Below are 19,176 nucleotides of genomic sequence, written 5' to 3'. Positions count from 1 at the left end.
TTTTCTCATCTGTAACATGGGCCTAATGACACTACTGACCTTATTCTTTGAGCACAGTGACACTCATTTGATACTATTTTTAAAGCATCTCTTATGTGTCCCTGGCACATAGTAACCATTCTGAACATGCTTGCTATTATTGTTGTTTGCTAGGACACTGGAAAGTCATAGTGATTTGTTCTAAAACTGGGCTGGGTTTACATGTCCAGAGGAGGCCTGGACAGGGTGATGGTGATCCTGGAGTGCCTGGCTTGCTGTGTTCACTCACCCAATTCCAGAATCAGCCTAAAGCTCTGTGGCCCTTCGAAGCTTCAGGGCAAACTGTGTCTGGGTTAAGGGAACAATAGAGAGGTAATTGCAGCCATCAAATGTAGTGTGAAGCTTAAATCTAGTTTGCATCTTTTCACAGCAAATGTACCTGACATGTAAGACCATTTCATCTAGTTTTCCTGGAGGTTGCTGGAGAGAGATGGTCTTATAGCGTTTGATTACATTAAACCAGCATTTTGTAATTGCAACCACTGACACAGGTGGGCTAACAGCTTCAGAAAGCCCCTTTCTCCATCAAAGAATGATGGATCTGGACTGGGGATTTCCCTACCCCAACTGTTTCCAGTATAAGACAAGAGCATTAGCTAGATTGATGATTGCATCTATTTTCACATTAAAAGTTAGGTTTGAAAATAACTTCTGAATTGATAACCGCATGTTTGGATTTTCATTAAAGCTATATTACGTTTGAAAAAAAAAAAAAAAGAAAAGTTGGTTTTTGAAACGATTAACAAAACTGACAAATAATTAGCTAGATGAATCAAGAATGTAAACGGTCCAAATAAAATCACAAACAAAAAAGGAAACATTGCAACTGATACCATAGAAATACAAGTGATCATGAGAGACTATTATGAACAACTATATGCCAACAAATTAGAAAATCTAGTGGAAATGGATAAATTCATGTATACATACAATGTGCCAAGATTGAACCAAGAAGAAATAGAAAACCTGAATAGACCAATTATAAGTAATGAGATTGAATCGTGTAATAAAAAGTCTCCCATCAAAGAAAAGCCCAGGACCTGATGACTTCATTGCAGAATTCTACAAAACATTTAAAGAACTAATAAAAATTCTTCTCAAACTCTTCCAGAAAATTGAAGAGGAGGGAATTCTTCTAAACTTATTCCACAAGACCAGCATTATGCTGATACCAAAACCAGACAGAGATACAACAAGAAAAGAAAACTTTAGGCCAGTATCCCCAATGAACATAGATGCACAAAGCCTCAACAAAATGCTAGCAAACTGAATACAGCAACACATTAAAAAGATCATTCACAGCCAGGTGTGATGGCCCATGCCTGTAATCCCAGTGCTTTGGGAGGCCAAGGCAGGAGGATCACTTGAACCTAGGAGTTCAAGACCAGCCTGGGCAACATAGGGAGATCCCATTTCTGCAAAAAATTTAAAAATTAGCCAGGCATGGTGGCATGCTCCTATAGCCCAGGTACTAGGGAGGCTGAGGTGGGAGGATTGCTTGAGTCCGGGAGATTGAGACTGCAATGAGCCATGATCAAGCCACTGTACTCCAGTCTGGGCAACAAAATGAGACCCCATCTCAAAAAATAAAAATAAATTTAAAAGATCATTCACCATTATCAAGTGGGATTTATCCCAAAGTTGCAAGAATGGTTCAACATATACAAATCCATAAACATGATACATTACATCAACAGAATGAAGTATAAAAACAACATGATCATCTCAATAGATACATAAAAAGGATTTGATACAATTCAACATCCCTTCATAATCAAAACACTCAACTAATTAGATATAGAAGGACCACAGCTCAACACAATAAAGGCCATATATCATAAGCCCATAGCAAACATCACACTGAATGGGAAAAAGTTGACAGCCTTTCCCCTAACATCTGAAACAAGACAACGATGCTCACTTTCACCAATTTTGTTCAACATAGTAATGGAAGCCCTAGCCAGAGCAATCAGGCAGTAGAAAGAAATAAAGGGCCTCCAAAATGGAAAGGAGAATGCCAAATTGTCCCTGTTTGCAGATGATATCATCGTATATACAGAAAACCCTAAAAGCTCTACCAAAAAACTCTTACAACTGATAAACAAATTCAGTAAAGTTGCAGGATACAGAATCAACATACAGAAATCAGTAACATTTCTATATGCCAGCAACAAGCTAGCAGAAGAGAACACACAAAAAATGAAAAGATATCTCATATTCATAGATTTGAAGAATAAATATTATGAAAATGATCTTACTACCAAAAGCAATCTACAGAGTCAATGCAATCCCTATCTAAATACCAATAACATTCTCAACAGAAATTTAAAAATCCTAAAATTTATATGGACCCACAAAAGACCCTATAGCCAAAGCAATCCTGAGTGAAAAGAACAAAGTTGGAGGCATCACACTGCCAGGTTTCAAAAGATACTATAAAGCTATAGTAACCAATACAGCATGTTACTTGTGTAAAAAACAGATTCATATACCAATGGAACAAAATAGAGAACCTAGAAATAAATTCGTGTATTTATAGCCTACTGATCCTTGACAAAGGCACCAAGAACATTTATTGAGGAAGAGACAGTCTTTTCAATAAATGGTGCTGGGAAAATTGGATATCCATATGCATAAAAATGAAACCAAACCTGCATCTCTCACCATATATAAAAATCAACTCAAAATGGGTTAATGACTTAAATATAAGACCTGAAGCTATGAAACTCCTGAAAGAAAACATAGGAGAAATGCTTCAGAACATTGGTCTGGGCAAAGATTTTATGGAGAAGACCTCAAAGGCACAGGCAACAAAAGCAAAAATAGACAAATGGGATTATATCAAAATAAAATCTCCTGCACAGCAAAGGAAACAATCAACAGAGTGAATAGATAGCCTGCATAATGGCAGAAAATATTTGCTAACTCTTCATTCAACAAAGGATTAATATCCAGAATATATAAGGAACTGAAACAATTCAACAGAAAAACCCCCCAAATAATCCAGTTTAAAAATGGGTAAATGAGCTGAATAGACATCTCTCAAAATAAGAAATACAAATGGCTAATAGATTTATTTTTAAAAATGCTCAACATCACTAATCATGAGAGAAGGCAAATTTAAAACCACAATGAGATGTTATCTCAACCCAGTTAGAATGGCCATTACCAAAAAGTTAAAAAATAACAGATCCTGACGAGGTTGTAGAGAAAGGGGAACTCTTATCCACCATTGGTGAGAATGCAAATTAGTCTAGCCATTGTGGAAAACAATATGAAGGCTCCTCAAAAAACTAAAAATAGAACTACCATATGATCCAGCAATCCCACTACTGGGTATATATGCAAAGGAAATGAAATCAGTATATCAAGGAGATATGTGCACTCCCATATTTATTGCAGTACTATTCACAATACCCAAGATATAGAATCAACTTAAGGGTCCATCAGTGGGTGAATGAAGAAAATATGGTATATATACACAATGGAATACTCTTTAGCCATAAAACAAAATGAAATCCTGTCATTCACAGTAACATGAATGAAACTGAAGGTCACTATGTTAAGTGAAATAAGCCAGGCACAGAAAGATAAATACCACATGTTCTCATACATGGAAGCTAAAAAACGTTGATCTCATAGAAGCAGAGAGTAGAGTAGTGTTTTTCCTGGGGGATGGGAAGGGTAGGGGAGAGGAGAATAGCCAAAGATTAGTTAATGGATATAAAAGTACAGTTAAATAGCAGGAATAAGGTCTAGTGCCCTATAGCACTATAGGGTGACTATAATTAACAACAATTTATTGTATATTTTTGAATAGCTACAAGAGTGAATTTTGAATGTTCCCAACACAGAGAAATGATAAATATTTGAGGTGATGGTTATGCTAATTACACTGACTTCTCATTACACATTGTATGCATATATTGAAATATACTCTAGCCCATAAATATGTATATTTATGTGTCAATTAAACATAATAAAAGAAAAAAAGAGAAGATAATGAAGTTGGATCTCTACCTCACAGCATACAAAAAAATTAACTTAAAATGGATCATAGACCTAAATGTAAGAATTAAAACTATAAAACTCTTAGAAGAAAACTCAGGAGTAAAGCTTTGTGATCTTGGGTCAGACAGTAGTTTCTTAGATAAAAGCAACACAAGAGAAAATACATAAGTTGAACTACATCAAAATGCAAACTTTTATTCTCAAAATGATATTCTCAAGGAAGTGAAAAGTCAACCCACAGGATAGGAGAAAATATTAGCAAATCATGTATCAGATAAGGGACTTGCAAATAGAATATATAAATAATTCATACAACTCAATTATAAACAGACAAGTAGCCCCATTAAAATATGAGAAAATAATCTGAATAGACATTTCTCCAAAGAGGATATATAAATGGCCAATACATACATGAAAGGATGCTCAACATCATTAATTATTAGGAAAATGCAAATCAAATCACAATGAGATATCACTTTACACCAACTAGAATGGCTACATTCAAAAAGACACATTAATAAGTGTTGTCAAAGATGTGGAGAAATTGAAACACTTATTATTCCTGGTGAGAGTGTGAAATGGTGCAGCTGCTTTGGAAAATTGTTTGGCAAGTCCTCAAAATGTTGTAGAGTTACCATATGACCCAGCAATTCCACTCCTAGTTATAGACCCAAGAGATATGAAAACGAATGCCCACACAAAAACTTGTACATGAATGTTCATAATAGGATTATTCATGATAGCCAAATATTGAAAACAATTGAAATATTAACCAACTAAATGGATAAAGAAAATGTGATATCGTCAAGCAATGGGATATTATTCAGCCATATAAAGGAATGAAATATTTGATGCATGCTACCACATTGATGACCCTTGAAAACATTATGCTAAGTGAAAGAAGCCAGCCACAAAAGGCCAAGTATTATATGGTTCCAGTTATATGAAATGTCCAGAATAGGCAAATCTGTAGAGACAGATTAACGATTGGCTAGGGCTGGGGAGGGGAGTGAAGTAGAAAATGAAGAATGACTGCTAATGGGTACAGTATTTCTTTTGGGAGGATAAAAATGTTCTAAAATTAGACTGTTGATGATTGTGCAACCATGTAAATACACCAAAAACATTTAACTGTGCAGTTTAAATGGGTGATTGTATGGTTTTAAAATTATACTTCAATAAAGCTAAGTTTGGGTACTTTTATAAATCTTTATGCCCAGGCTGAAACTCAGACCAATGAACTCAATCTCCTGGGATTGAACCCATGCATCAGTATTTTTTAAGAGTTCTCCAGGTGATTGTATTGTGCAGCCAAGGTTGAGAATCATTATGTTTGAATCAACCCTAATCCAAATAAGTTTTTAATTTAAGAGACTCCAAAAGGGTTGAGATCCCATGTGGAAGGACTCCGGGAGGCTTCTTCAAACCATGATACTGCAAGTGTGGTCCTGAGACCAGCAGCATCAATATCACCTGGGAAACTATTAGAAATGCAGATTATTGGGCCCCATTCAGTTCAAGTACATCAGGATCCATAGTTTAACAAGCTCCCCAGATGATTCATATGTACATTAAAGTTTGGGAGGCATTGCTTAGGAGCAGTGGTTCCCACGCTTGGCTGCACATTGGAATCGCCTGGAGAGTCCAAAAGTACTGATGCTTGGGTTCCACCACCAGTGATCTTACAAGTATGAGATGCAGCCTGTGCATCTGGGGTTTAAAAGCTTCCCGGGTAATTCTAATGTACAGCAAAGTTTGAGAATGAGTACTGTAAAAAACAAGATACCTTTTGGCAAATAAGATGGTTAATAAAATTTTCTTATTTTGTTTTTAACAGAAGGATAGAGGAACATGCATAAGAAAGTGGAGATTATTGATGTCAAAAATTTCCAGAGGAGTGAGGAAGGGATGGGAGTGAGACAACAATGGAAAACGTTTGCTCTAAAAAAAAAACTGAGGGAAAAAAACAAAAACAAAAACAGAAAACTCACCACACACCAGGCATTTTCCTTCTAAATGCAAGAGGGGGATCTTTCATGTGATTATTGGAGACTACTCAAATTTAAGTGGCCAAGAATTTGTGGGTTCTTAAGAGGGTTTTTAAATTAACGCTGAAAACATATGGGTATTTACTGAACTTCCCTTTCTTTGAATTTATAAAGAGAAAGTTTATTAATGTGGTGGTGAACATTTCTTCCCAAGCTGTGTACCCATGTCCAGCTTCTTCAGTCTGGGGAAATTTTAACTCCTCAGTAGACAGTGGGCCTTGTGCAGGGTCTGGGGCATGCTCTTCCTATATATGGCATTCAGCCCTGAGGATTCTCCTCCCCAACAATCGGCCATGTCTCTCTAATGACCATTGTCTCTGCCATTTACTGGTCTTTTCAAAATTATGACTCTAAAATATCTCCTGGGCAAAATTATGAGGCTTGCAGAGTTAGCTTTGAGATTTCTCATCACCCACCCCTTCCTCTCCTTCCAATAAGCTCCATTTTTGTCCCATGCCCCCAGATTTTCTTCTCCAGGTGACTTGAACCCACCTTCTTGGTTGCAGTATCAGTACACTGTACCCTTGTCTGCACTGAAATTAACCATGCAGTTTCTGTGCCTTCTTGAGTTGATGTGTGTGTGTGTGTGGTGGTGGTGGAGGGTATAATTACTTGAATCTGTGTTAATAAAGTGTTAACTATTAATGGAAATCCACAATCCCTCTATACTTCCCCCTCAGGAAGTCCCTAATGGTGTTTGGTCATTGTTTCAATCACTTGTCACATATTGTGTTTTCTTGGCCCATATCTCTAACCACATCCTTATCAAAATATTCTGATGAGTGCATTTTAAAAGTATAATCACAACATACTTAAGATAGTTGGAGGGGTTGGCTCCTATTTGCCTCATGATGATTCTACCTATGAAGATTTTTCCTAACAGTCAACTAGGATTATACACAACCCTTGGTTTCAAAAAATCATCTCATCATATTAAATTTACTTATTTAAAAATACCTGTGACTCTTCTGAATAATGAAAAAAATGACATGAATGAAGAATATGTATATAAACCCTCTCTAAAGTTATTAGGAAAATATTTTTATTTAATTGTGCCTAATGTTTTGGGGTATTACAGTGAACTCTACTTTTAAAGCTGCGTAGTTATATGTTAATATATTGGCCCTGAAATTTTTGAGTTTTCAACCTATAGTCCAGAAAAAGCCTTTATTAATAGTTGCCCTAAAAACTTAACACAAAAGTTTTACTTAGCTAAATCTAAATTTAATCAGTAGCTTTACCCCACTTCCAAACAATATAAATACTTTAAAATGCTTTCATTTGATTTCCTTTCCTTGCTTGCTATTATTTTCCAGGATTTTAACTCGTTTGTTTAGTTTTATTTGTTTGTTTTAAGACAGAGTCTCACTTTGTCATCCAGGCTGGAGTGTAGTGGTGTGATCATAGCTCACTACAGCCTTGAACTCCTGGGCTCAAGGGATCCTCTTGCCTCAACCTCCTGAGTTGCTGGGACTACAGGCATGCACCACCGTGCTCAAATTAGTAGTAGTAGTAGTAGTAGTAGTAGTAGTAGTAGTACTAGTAGTAGTAGTAGTAGTAGTACTAGTAGTAGTAGCAGTAGTAGTAGTAGTAGTAGTTAGTAGTAGTAGTAGTAGTAGTACTAGTAGTAGTAGTAGTAGTAGTAGTAGTAGTAGTAGTACTAGTAGTAGTAGTAGTAGTAGTAGTAGTAGTAGTAGCAGTAGTAGTAGTAGTAGTAGTTAGTAGTAGTAGTAGTAGTAGTACTAGTAGTAGTAGTAGTAGTAGTAGCAGTAGTAGTAGTAGTAGCAGCAGTAGTAGTAGTAGCAGTAGTAGTAGTAGTAGTAGTACTAGTAGTAGTAGTAGTAGTAGTAGTAGTACTAGTAGTAGTAGTAGTACTAGTAGTAGTAGTAGTAGTAGTAGTAGTAGTAGTAGCAGCAGTAGTAGTAGTAGCAGTAGTAGTAGTAGTAGTAGTAGTAGTAGTAGTAGTAGCAGTAGTAGTAGTAGTAGTAGTTAGTAGTAGTAGTAGTAGTAGTACTAGTAGTAGTAGTAGTAGTAGTAGTAGTAGTAGTAGCAGCAGTAGTAGTAGTAGCAGTAGTAGTAGTAGTAGTAGTACTAGTAGTAGTAGTAGTAGTAGTAGTAGCAGTAGTAGTAGTAGTAGTAGTACTAGTAGTAGTAGTAGTACTAGTAGTAGTAGTAGTAGTAGCAGCAGTAGTAGTAGTAGCAGTAGTAGTAGTAGTAGTAGTACTAGTAGTAGTAGTAGTAGTAGTAGTAGTAGTAGCAGTAGTAGTAGTAGTAGTAGTAGTAGTAGTAGTAGTACTAGTAGTAGTAGTAGTAGTAGTAGTAGTAGTAGTAGCAGCAGTAGTAGTAGTAGCAGTAGTAGTAGTAGTACTAGTACTAGTAGTAGTAGTAGTAGTAGTAGTAGTAGTAGCAGTAGTAGTAGTAGTAGTAGTTAGTAGTAGTAGTAGTAGTACTAGTAGTAGTAGTAGTAGTAGTAGTAGTAGCAGCAGTAGTAGTAGTAGCAGTAGTAGTAGTAGTAGTAGTACTAGTAGTAGTAGTAGTAGTAGTAGTAGTAGTAGTAGTAGTAGTAGTAGTACAGACCGGGTCTCAGTATGTTGCCCAAGCTTGTCTCAAACTCCTGGCTGGCCTCAAGGGATCCTCCCGTCTCAGCCTCCCAAAGTGCTGGGATTATAGGCATGAGCCATTGTACCCGGCATACTTGTTTGGTTTTAAGCCCACAAATTAGACATCATCATCATTCTATTTAGATTTTCTCATATTTACCATTTTCTTTACATATCATTCCTATTTCCATTCAGAGCTTCTGGGATGAAACCCTAGTTCCTGGCATTTTGGACTGGTTGATAGTCTCCAGGATATTCAGGCAGTTAAGTGTCTCCGAAAGAAAATGAGAAAAGAAAGATCCTGGGAAATATGCCCCACCCCCACCCCTGCAGTGCTGCCGCTGCTGTCCCAGGACCGTGGGCACCCCTGAATATTTCCCTTCCACTCTCTCTGATCACTGTGTTTTATGGAGTAGAGGGGCACAATGACATCTTATAGAATACTAAAGTTAAATATGCTCAATTTAAGGAGCTGTCATTTATTCTGAGATTGTGTCTTTCCTACCTTTTTTGCTGTTTATTTTGTAAAATAATGGTGATGGTAGTTGAAGTTTGTTATTTTGTTTTGTTGTAATTAATTAAGATTTGTTTTTATATTTCCTTACTTGGCAAATACAAAGTTGTGAATCACAACCCAGATTTTCTGAAATTGTATTGGGCATTGAAATCCCAAACCACTGCTATCAACAGCTAACTGTGAGTTTGGGGTGTGGACACTGGGACACCTGAAACCATGTCTTGGTTACGTCAGGAGCCTTATTGATTATTTAGATTATGTATGAATCCTGTGGTGTTAACAGTACTTTGCAACCTTTAGTACTTAGCTGAACTGTATTGGATTATCAGGGAGTCCTCAGTACACCCTCAATGATTTAAACTGTTTTTAGCTACTTCCGTAAGGCTGAGTCTACACTAGCAAAATGACCTGGGTGCTTAATGTGCTCCCTACATACATCTGGTGATGTTTATGCTCCCAATTTCTTAAGAACACTGCTTTGAGAGTCACACAACCCAATATTCTACCAATAACTTACTATGTACCTTCATCATTTGTAAGAAGAGGGGGTTGAACTAAGCGATCTCCGAGTCACTTTTCAGCACAAATGTAGGTTGTGATTGTATTTGTGTGTACACATTTTTTAAAGCCTTAAAGAGATCTAGGTATTTCTCATGTATTTATATTAAATCTAAGATCCATGTTGCAAATTTGGATGTGGAGGACATTAATTTTTCTGATGTAGGTTACTCTTTAGGAGGCGTGTTGCATCTGTAATATTGGTGCCACCATTTTGGCAGATGCAGTTTCTTCATTTACTTGTAAGTGTTCAGTATGAAGTCTATATGAGGTGACTTGAGTTCTCATTTCTCTGGTGTAAAAAATGATCATGTTTAAATAAGGCCACAATATTTATTTCAAAGGGTCCCAGAATCATTTTTTAAAAATATCAGCATATGCTTGACACTGAAGTTCTTATGTAAAGGGTTCGGTCAATGTAGACAAATGATGACTACTTGAAGATGCACCAGACGTGATTGTGGAGACCTCCAAATTCACGACAGAGTTGTTAACTGGCAGGTTTGTTATTTCCTATAAGTACAAGGAAGGGAAGTATTAAAATAACTCATGCCCATTAGAGAGAGGAAATTAACATTCCCTTAAAAATTGTTTTCCAGTGAAGGAAGTCCATCCCCCAGAATTGAGCTGCTGCATAATATTGACCCGAACTTCGTGGACTCTTCACCTTGTGAGTACCAGTGCATTGCTACTAGATTAAATCTAATTGGCCCACCAAGATGGTTTGATTACCTAGTGTGTCTCTAGCCTTGCTTTCTCTTTTTTCCTGAGCTGCTATAAAGGTAAACAGTTCTTCGGAACACATCTCCCACTTATCTCAGAGGGCAGTGTGCTGTGAAAGGAACACCAGCTTATGAAACAAGAAAGGTGAATTCTATTCTTGCTCTGCCTCTTACTAGCTAGCCTTTAAGCCATTGAACTCTCCTTGCCCCAGCCTTCCCCATTTACAAAAGAAGAACTCATGGCATCTCTGAGGCTCCTTCTCACTGTAGATGTCATGTTGCTGCCCTGTTCTTACCTGAGAGCTCCAGAGCCACCTTCCAGAAAACTCACAGTCAGGTAAGCCACAGTTGGGTTCCAGCATAGTGTGAGCAACCACATTATCTGATCGGGCCAGTCAGGTACTGCCCAACACTGGCTGGGTGTCACAATTGTGACTTTCCTAGCAGTCCTGGAAGTGATTCCACTTGATTCTGCCTCCTGCCTAAATTAACCTGTAAAGAGCCCTACCATTTCCTTCAGGGCAGGCATGCATGTAGTGCTTCCAGATCACAGTGGACTGTAATAGGCCTGTATAAATACCATGCGAGTGGCCCTAATGCCCTCAGCATAGTGAGTTTGGGCATAGAAAGCCTTAGCAATTAGACCCTTTGCCCAGCTTTCATCATAATGCTCATCTTGCAAACAGTGCCCTTATATTCCCTCATTCACATGGGGGCTCCCATCCGCTCCTTTCTGGACATACTGCTGCCCCCTTAGTTCAGGCTCTCCTTACTTCTTTGTTTTTTCCAAACTGCATTATAGCTCACCACAAAATATTCTTGTTCAGAGATTCCTGCTCAGAGAATTACCCCACAGTCATTCTAAATGTGTCACCAGGCACTCGGGCCCCACTTACCTGGCCAGCCTCACTCCAGGCACTCCTTGTCATGTTCTCACCTCCTAGACACTTGTCATCTCCATGCAGATCATCGTACTGTCATGAATATGCTTTTCCCTATGCCTGAAGCACGTTTTCCCTACCTCTCTATAATCTCTCTCATCCCTTAAAAACCCAGCCCCATGTCCCCCTCTGTGAATGCTTTCCAGAGCCCCAGAAGAAGCAGTCACTCCTTCCTGTGTGCATGTGTCTCCGTATAGCATCCCTCACGTGTTCGTGTTTGTGCCTGCATTTCCAAGCTGAGAGCTCCTGGAAGTCAGCGTCTCTTGTATTTTTTTATCCTCATCAGTTAACACAAATACTGGGAGCTTGCTAGGCACTCAGTAATGATTACTTGATGACTCAGTAGACAGTTGGAGAGTTGAGATGCAATAAAGACCAAGTGGACACATTAAGACCTGGACAGGAAAGGGCCCTGAGACAGGCGAGAATGGCTACATCATGGATAAATTTCTTTTGGAGTAAACGCATGTCAGTGAGAGAGGCAAGGGGAAGGTTTGAGCGCTAAGGACTGTAAGAACAGTCTAGATTTGTGCTGTCCAGTATAGTAGCCACAGGCCACATGTGGCTGTTGGGTACTTAAAATGTTGGGTACTTAACTGTGGATTGAGATGTGCTGTGAGTAGAATATATACATCAGATTTTGAAGACTTAGTACACCTGTGTATTATATGCATACAATATTATAGATTTATTATTCGTTGAAAGGATAATACTTTGGATATATTGAATTAAATATATTGTTAGTGTTTTACTTTTCTCATCTTCCTTTCTTAATGTGGCTAATAGAAAATTTAATTTTAATTAACTTACATAAGTGACTTGCATTATTTTCCTATTGGCCTAAAAACCTCTTCTAGAAGGTGCTAGGAAGTAAGTTGATCAGCTGAGCTGATCACAGAGCTGTGACTAGTTACTGTGAGGCTACATCAATCACTCCTAAACTTTTCTGTACCCCAGTACACCTAAGAGATACGTTTCAGTCATATCAAAATCTCTAAGGGTGGCTGGAAGAGAATAGTGGGAGGCAGGAACGGCTTTAAAACTTTCTGAGTAATTTAGTGCACTGCAAAGCCCAGTATAACCTAGGTCTAGGGGATATGTGGAATATGCCACCCACATTGTAATGGTTGTAAATGTCTTCACCTGCTAAATTCCACCTACAAATGAAAAACCTTAAGACCCCTCACTCACTAAGCTGTATGTTGGTTTGGCATTTGAAGTAGGAGCTTGAAAACTATACTCCTATGGGATATGGTTGGGATTTGTGTCCCACCCAAATCTCATGTCGAATTGTAATCCCCCATGCTGGAGGAGGGGCCTGGCGGGAGGTGACTGGATCATAGGCATGGATTTCCCCCTTGCTGTTCTTGTGATAGTGAGTGAGTTCTCAAGAGATCTGGTTGTTTGAAAGTGTGTGGCACCTCCCCCTTCGCTCTCTTCCTCCTGCTCCAGCCATATAGGATGTGCCTGCCTCCCCTTCACCTTCTGCCGTGATTGTAAGTTCCTGAGGCCTCCTCAGCCATGCTTCCTGTACAGCCTGTGGAACCCTGAACCAATTAAACCTCTTTTCTTTATACCCAGTCTCAGGTAGTTCTTCATAGCAATGCAAGGATGGATGAATACACTATCACCACAGCACTGTGCGCTGCAGGGTTCTTGGTGCAACTTGCTGTGCTTTCTCCTGTCTTACCTAAAGGGCCCTAGCAAAATAACAGCACAGGCAAAAGGTTTCTCCAGTGTAAAAGTTGGTAAGAGCATGGAAATTAGAATAGAAAATTTTCTTAATCTTGCCACCCATAGACTGTAAGAACATTTACTTCTCTTGGACTCAGTTTCCTACGTATTATGTGGTGGAATTATAAGACCCAGTACTGCCGCCACAAATTTAGGGATCCTCTTTGGCCTTCTGCTGCTCTTTCTCCCCTCTCTGGAGCCCACCCAGGCCTTCATGTTGGCTTCCCCGCCAGCTTGGGACTCCTGCTCTGACTCCTGCGGATAACGAAGGACATTGTCAGCTCTTGCAAGGATGTAGAACCACATTCACTGTTGCTTCACACACACAGGGTGTTCTCTGCTGTCTGTGCCTGCAGGTAGCAAGTTGCCACCCACCTCCTCACACATGGCAATCCCATGGGCCTTTTCTGCCCAGTTTTTATATTCACTTCACTCTACTGAGAGGCAGAAGCAGAAAAAAGAAGAGCTATCTTTGGGTGCCTGCTCCTTTTTAGGATGATGATACAAGCCCGTTTCCTTTTCTATGCAATTCATTTATGAGGAAAAATTAAATCCAGCTAAAAAAACATGTACTTAGGGGACAGCCAAGTCTGGATATCATATTCATAGAGCACAGAGGCTTTTGTGGAGTTAAATCAGAAGCAGCCAATCTCGGGTGTAAACTAAGGGTTAAGAATGGAGTCAGTGTTATCACAGAAGCATTTCTGTGGTTTCTCACTCCAGCTCTTCCCAGATCGTTGGTGCTTACTGCGGGAGAAGAAGGTAGCGTTCCACCTCCTCCTTCCCTAAAGCCACTTCGTCAGTTTCCTCACCTGTGGAGTAAAGAAGGAATTAAATGATCTCCAAGGTCCCTCTGGCTTCAGCGTTCTGTGGGTCTCTATATGAATGGGAGCTGAAAGGAGCAAATCTGCTTACTCTGCTTCTCTCCTTTTTCTGCCTGCTAGAAGGAGTGTGTCCATTGATAAGCAGTGATGTTGCCAAAGGCATGATCATAAATAGATGAACACAAGTGAAAATGCTAGAAACATTATATGCACTAGAGGAATTTGAATTATTTTATGAGTTTCTTATTACTACATCCTGGCCACCTTTCTGATTTCCGTTCTAAAACATCACCGTATCAATCTGCTTTTCTATCTCCTCTTTCCCTTAGTGGGTCATCCTGGGGTTTGTTGACCAATGTCTCCTCTGATTCTGAATCATACGAATAGGCATTACGCACTTCCCAGGAGATTTCTGCCTTCTGCCTAGCACCACATGCCCCCAGAAGCTGGCCTCTTGGATTTCAGCAGCTACACCTCCCCCGCTCCCTGCCAACACACACCCCATTCCCCTAGTCAAATTATAGGGTGCCCAGAAGCCCATCCTGCTGGCGGAGTCAGGAATTTTTTCATGGTCACATACACGTGGTAGGTTGTGGCTTGGATACTAACAGTAAAAATACTCAAAGATCAGCACAAAATATTGATACACATACACATTCACAGAGAAATATGCACACACACCAGGGGTCACCAAATCTCTCATAGATCAGGAGATTCACCATTCTGCAGTAAAGCATAAAGTCTCAAGGATGCATACACGAATTATACCATTAGGATGACTACAATTTAAAAAATAAAGAAAGAAAAGGAGAGATAATGGAAAAAGGAAGGAAGGAAGGGAAGGAGGGAGGGAGGAAGGGAGGGAGGGAGGGGAAAATAAGAATTGTTGAGGATGTAGAGAAATTGGAACCCTTGTTCACTGTTAATGGGAAAGCAAAATAGTGTAGCCTCTATGGACAATAACATTGTGTGATTACTCAAAATATTAAAAATAGAATTATCATAGGATCCAGCAATCCCACTTGTGAGTATATACCTAAAAGAATTAAAAGCAGGGGCTTGAACACGTATTTGTACACTCATGTTTGTAGCAGCATTACTCAGCATTACTCAGAACAGCCAAAAGGTAGTAGCAACCCAAGTGGCCATCAGTGAATGGATGAATAAACAAAATGTGGCATACATATATATGTATATATACATACCATGAAATAGTATCCAGCACTAACAGTGAAAGAAATTCTGATACGTGCTACAACATGGATGAACCTTAAGGACATTATGCTAAGCAAGTCACAAAAGGAAAAACTATATGACTCCACTCACATGAGGTACCTAAAGTGGTCAGATTCGTAGGGACAGAAAATAGAATGGCGGTTGCTGAGGTTGTGGGGAGGGGAGAATGGGGCATGACTGTTGAGTGGGTGTAGAGATGGATGGTGATGATGACAGCACAACAACGTGAATGTATTTAATGCCACTGGACCATACAATTAAAAATGGTTAAGATAGTATATTTTATGTTGTTTGTATTTTACCACAATTTAAAAATATAAAAAATAAATAAAATGTAACTTTCCCTCCCTCCAAAACTGAAGAGAAACTGCATGAGAATAGGGTCTCTTTTTCATTTACTGCCATATGCACAGTAAGGTCTCCGTAGCACAGAACCTAACATCATAGTAAGTTGTTGGGTTAATATCAGTAAATATCTGCTAATGAATGATAAACAGATCAACCTGTCAAAGTCATTGTTTTATTGTCTTACAGCCTTTCCTGAGCCTAAAGGTACCTCCAGATGGCCACTTATACTCCTTTTAAACCCCAAACCTACCTTTTGTACCTAAGTAAAAATAACTTAGAAGCTACAAGTCACTTATTAAGTTGTATTTGACATTATATACAGATGTTTGAAACTATTCGTTCAGCTTCTAAGTGCCCACCCTCATCGCTCCCTGCATTGAAAAGATTGGCCAGAAAAGATGATGTGGGATTTCCCTGCCCATCTTCATCCCTTTCCCTGGACCTCCTCGATAGACAAATAGAGATTTATAAAGCTTTTGCCTCTGGCCTGGCTCAGCCTGACTTCCCTCTGAGTCCAGGGCTCTGCCTCTTCTTGCTGTTCTGAGTTCGGTTCTGCTCCTGTTTTCTAGAATGTTCCCTCTGATTGTTTCATCATGCACTGGTTATCTCAGTGCCCCAACCCTGGCTCTGCTTTTATCCCCTTCCTCCCTCCCCTGCCTCCCAGCTTCATGACCAGTGTCAGAGTGTGGGATGTAATTTCTTTCCTGTGTGCTTTGAGGAGACTTTTTATTTGTTTTTGAAGGCTTTGTTCTGAAGTAACCTTGGAAGTGCTTTGGTCTCTGTTCAGATAGTACCCTTCTCTTTTCCCTTGTTCCCTTCTGAGAAAACTCCTAAGAATTATTTATTCCTCCATGTCTTTAAAATATTTCTTTCTAGTAGGCTGATCCGTCTTTGTCCAGCAGCACAGGGTGGTCAGTGTAAGAAACCCATGAGAGAGCCTGGGGAATAGCACCATTGAAGCTGATTAGTGGGAAAGCCTGGAAACCTCTAAAGTGGTGGGGAACAGCCATAATCCCAGGGTAGGCACGAGGTCCTGCAGGTCTGAATTCAGCTCTACATGGTTCCAAGGAGAGCTCCAGCCCCAAATTCCACACTCCCCCAAGGCCCCAGCAAGCATGACTCAGACCACAAGGAGAACCGCTTCAAAGGCATTATTTTGCCTGAGGAAAAACGTATACACCTATCCTGCAGGTGCTGGGCTTGATCTTGGCTGTTCTGCAGTAATGATCCTGCCCCATCTGAGACCACGACTCACTTTGGAAGTCAGACATGGCATTCTATGATGGCTGGAACACACACATCCATTCATGTAACATAGGTGTATATATTTAAAACATATGCACACACATAAGACACACAGATTCTGCTGGTAGAAGCTTGATTATAGATGAAGGGCAGTGACAGATGTTAGCATTTTCCACCCCACCAAAGGCCAGCTCTTCAAAGTGATTCCATACAGCTTTGTTACTATTTCATTTAAAGGCCCTCTTCTCTTTAAAGTTTCTAATGAGATGTTATTTCTGCTCATGATTATAGGGTGAAACAACAGCCTTCTTCCCACCCTCTCCTCTCTCACACACACATTTTCTGTGGTGCAATTGCCAAATCCATGCTTGAGATCCAAGAGTTGTCCAGGTTGGAATGCTTGGAGCTGCTCCCTGTTTCCTCCTCAGAGCGACATTCAAAGCTGTTTCCCAGTATTATGTTGCGATTTCCAAGATTGTTTATTCAGTAAATAAATAAACGATGATGGCCTGGGATGCTTGAGGTACTGTTATAAATACTCGAGATCAGTTAGGCTAAAGCCAAACCTAGAGGTCTGGCTAAAACCCAGTCTGGAAGAGTCTGGAAGAGGGCATGGACACAGCCTCTTCCCACCCTGCTGGAAGGCTGTTGGTGGTTCCCAGCTGTCCACCAGCAAGCCCTCCTACAACGCCCACCATTCAGCACCATTGCGATGCCCTCCTTCAGTCCTGTTTATCTCCCTTGTTGCCCTGCCCCTTCTGTAGAGCTCAGTGCACATTCCTACTCCTCCATGAAGCCCTCTCTGATTGTTTTGAACATGAGTCCCTTGAGTTTCTCTGGAGCTTCCCAGGACAGTGAGCTCTTGCTGCCTCATAGTGCAGTATTTATATTCATGTGTTTTCCCCATCCGGAGCTATAAGGAGAGCAAGACTTCATTTGTATAGTTCTCTCGGTGTCTTATGTATAAGAGATTAATACATATTGAAAGAATGCATGCTAATAAATGAATAATTTATCATCAGCTGATTTGATTGGAATCAATCTAACGAGAACAATAGTAATTTCATACATCATTTTCAAGGCATTTTTATTTCTTTTTGGGTATATTAGAGAAGTAGTGACACAGAGGCATCTTTCTTTCAGCCTGAAATTAGATATTAAGCAGAATCAAGAGTTAGGGGGAATGCATGGGGCTCACCCTGCTACAGATTGCTCAACATTGCATAGAATGCCAGAGGCTAAGGGCCCCTTCGCAGTTTGTGCACTCTTTATAATCCAAGTGAAGAAACTGAGGCACCAGGTCATGCATGCTGTTAAATATCAGAGCTGGAACTCAGGGCTGTTCAGACCCGGCATGTACATCATGTCCTACTGATTTCGCAGGTCTCATCGCTTTGTGTCCTACACTTGTCTTGTGGGAGAAGGGCACCCAGATATTAGTTGCAATCATCTCACCTATATAATAGCATGTTGATGGGACATGATTCATTTAAAGGAGGCTGGAAAAATGGGTCGAGTAGTAACATTAGCCTTGCTAGATTCACATGTAATCTGACTCTGCAGATGGTGGTAGCTTCTGCTTGTAGAGCTAGTCATGGAAGCCCTGTCAGTGCCTTGTATTCACTCCACTGGAGGGTGCTGGGGGGATGAGGGAGCTGTGTGTGGGGTGGGCAGTGTCACCTAGTAAAACAGGTAGAGTTTGGGGGTGCCAGAAAGCCCTGGGTTTTATTCAATACCAGCTCTGACTTATTTCCTGTGAGCCTGTGGGTAAGTTCTTCCAGCCATCTGTTTCATCACCTATAAGTTGGGAATGATTATAACAATATCTCCTGTAAATATGTCCAAACAACAGTGAACAACAATTACATTCTGGCTGCTAGGACTGGGGCAGGGTGGGAAAGTGGCACTTTTCACTTTATGTATTTCTCCAGTTTTAATTTTAAATTATGAGCACATATGACTTCCTTAATCAGGAATAAAGCCATAAAGCTTTATTTGTGAAAAACACCTCCAAGGAGGGTTCCGGCAAGCCTGGAATATCTGAAATCTGCTGGGTTCTTATAGAGTGGGAGTTGCTGCTTCCGTGCCTGCCTGTACTAGGTCAGAGCAGTTAGAATTTTGTGTCGTCTCTAGCTGCCAATATTTGTCTTTAGCAGCTCGTCAAATTTTCCTTGGTGTGGGTTGCTACATGCCCTCAATCACAGAGCCAAAACACAGATAGCTTTCTCCTTTTTAATTTTCAAAGGCTTCTAGTCTGCCCTCTCCGCTTTGGAGAGCACTAAAGTCTGTTTGGGAATGTGGCCTTTTTGATGCCAAAGGCAGTCCCACAAGCCTCGTATCTCCTCCACCCCAC

General features: G+C 39.9%; 1 protein-coding gene across 1 annotated transcript in view; it reads left to right on the top strand.

The window, feature by feature from the left end:
- ARSB (arylsulfatase B) overlaps window positions 1–19,176 on the top strand; it is a 219,062-nt gene that overhangs the window by 147,152 nt on the left and 52,734 nt on the right. The window contains exon 6 of the mRNA XM_024246894.3: window positions 10,373–10,443. Within this exon, the coding sequence (XP_024102662.3) occupies window positions 10,373–10,443 (71 nt within the window). The remainder of the gene's footprint in view (window positions 1–10,372; window positions 10,444–19,176) is intronic.

Source organism: Pongo abelii, chromosome 4 (genome assembly GCF_028885655.2).
Source record: "Pongo abelii isolate AG06213 chromosome 4, NHGRI_mPonAbe1-v2.0_pri, whole genome shotgun sequence".
In the NCBI taxonomy this organism is placed as follows: domain Eukaryota; kingdom Metazoa; phylum Chordata; class Mammalia; order Primates; family Hominidae; genus Pongo; species Pongo abelii.
Note: the sequence above shows the minus strand (reverse complement) of the source record. Positions and strands in the feature narration are given on the sequence as shown.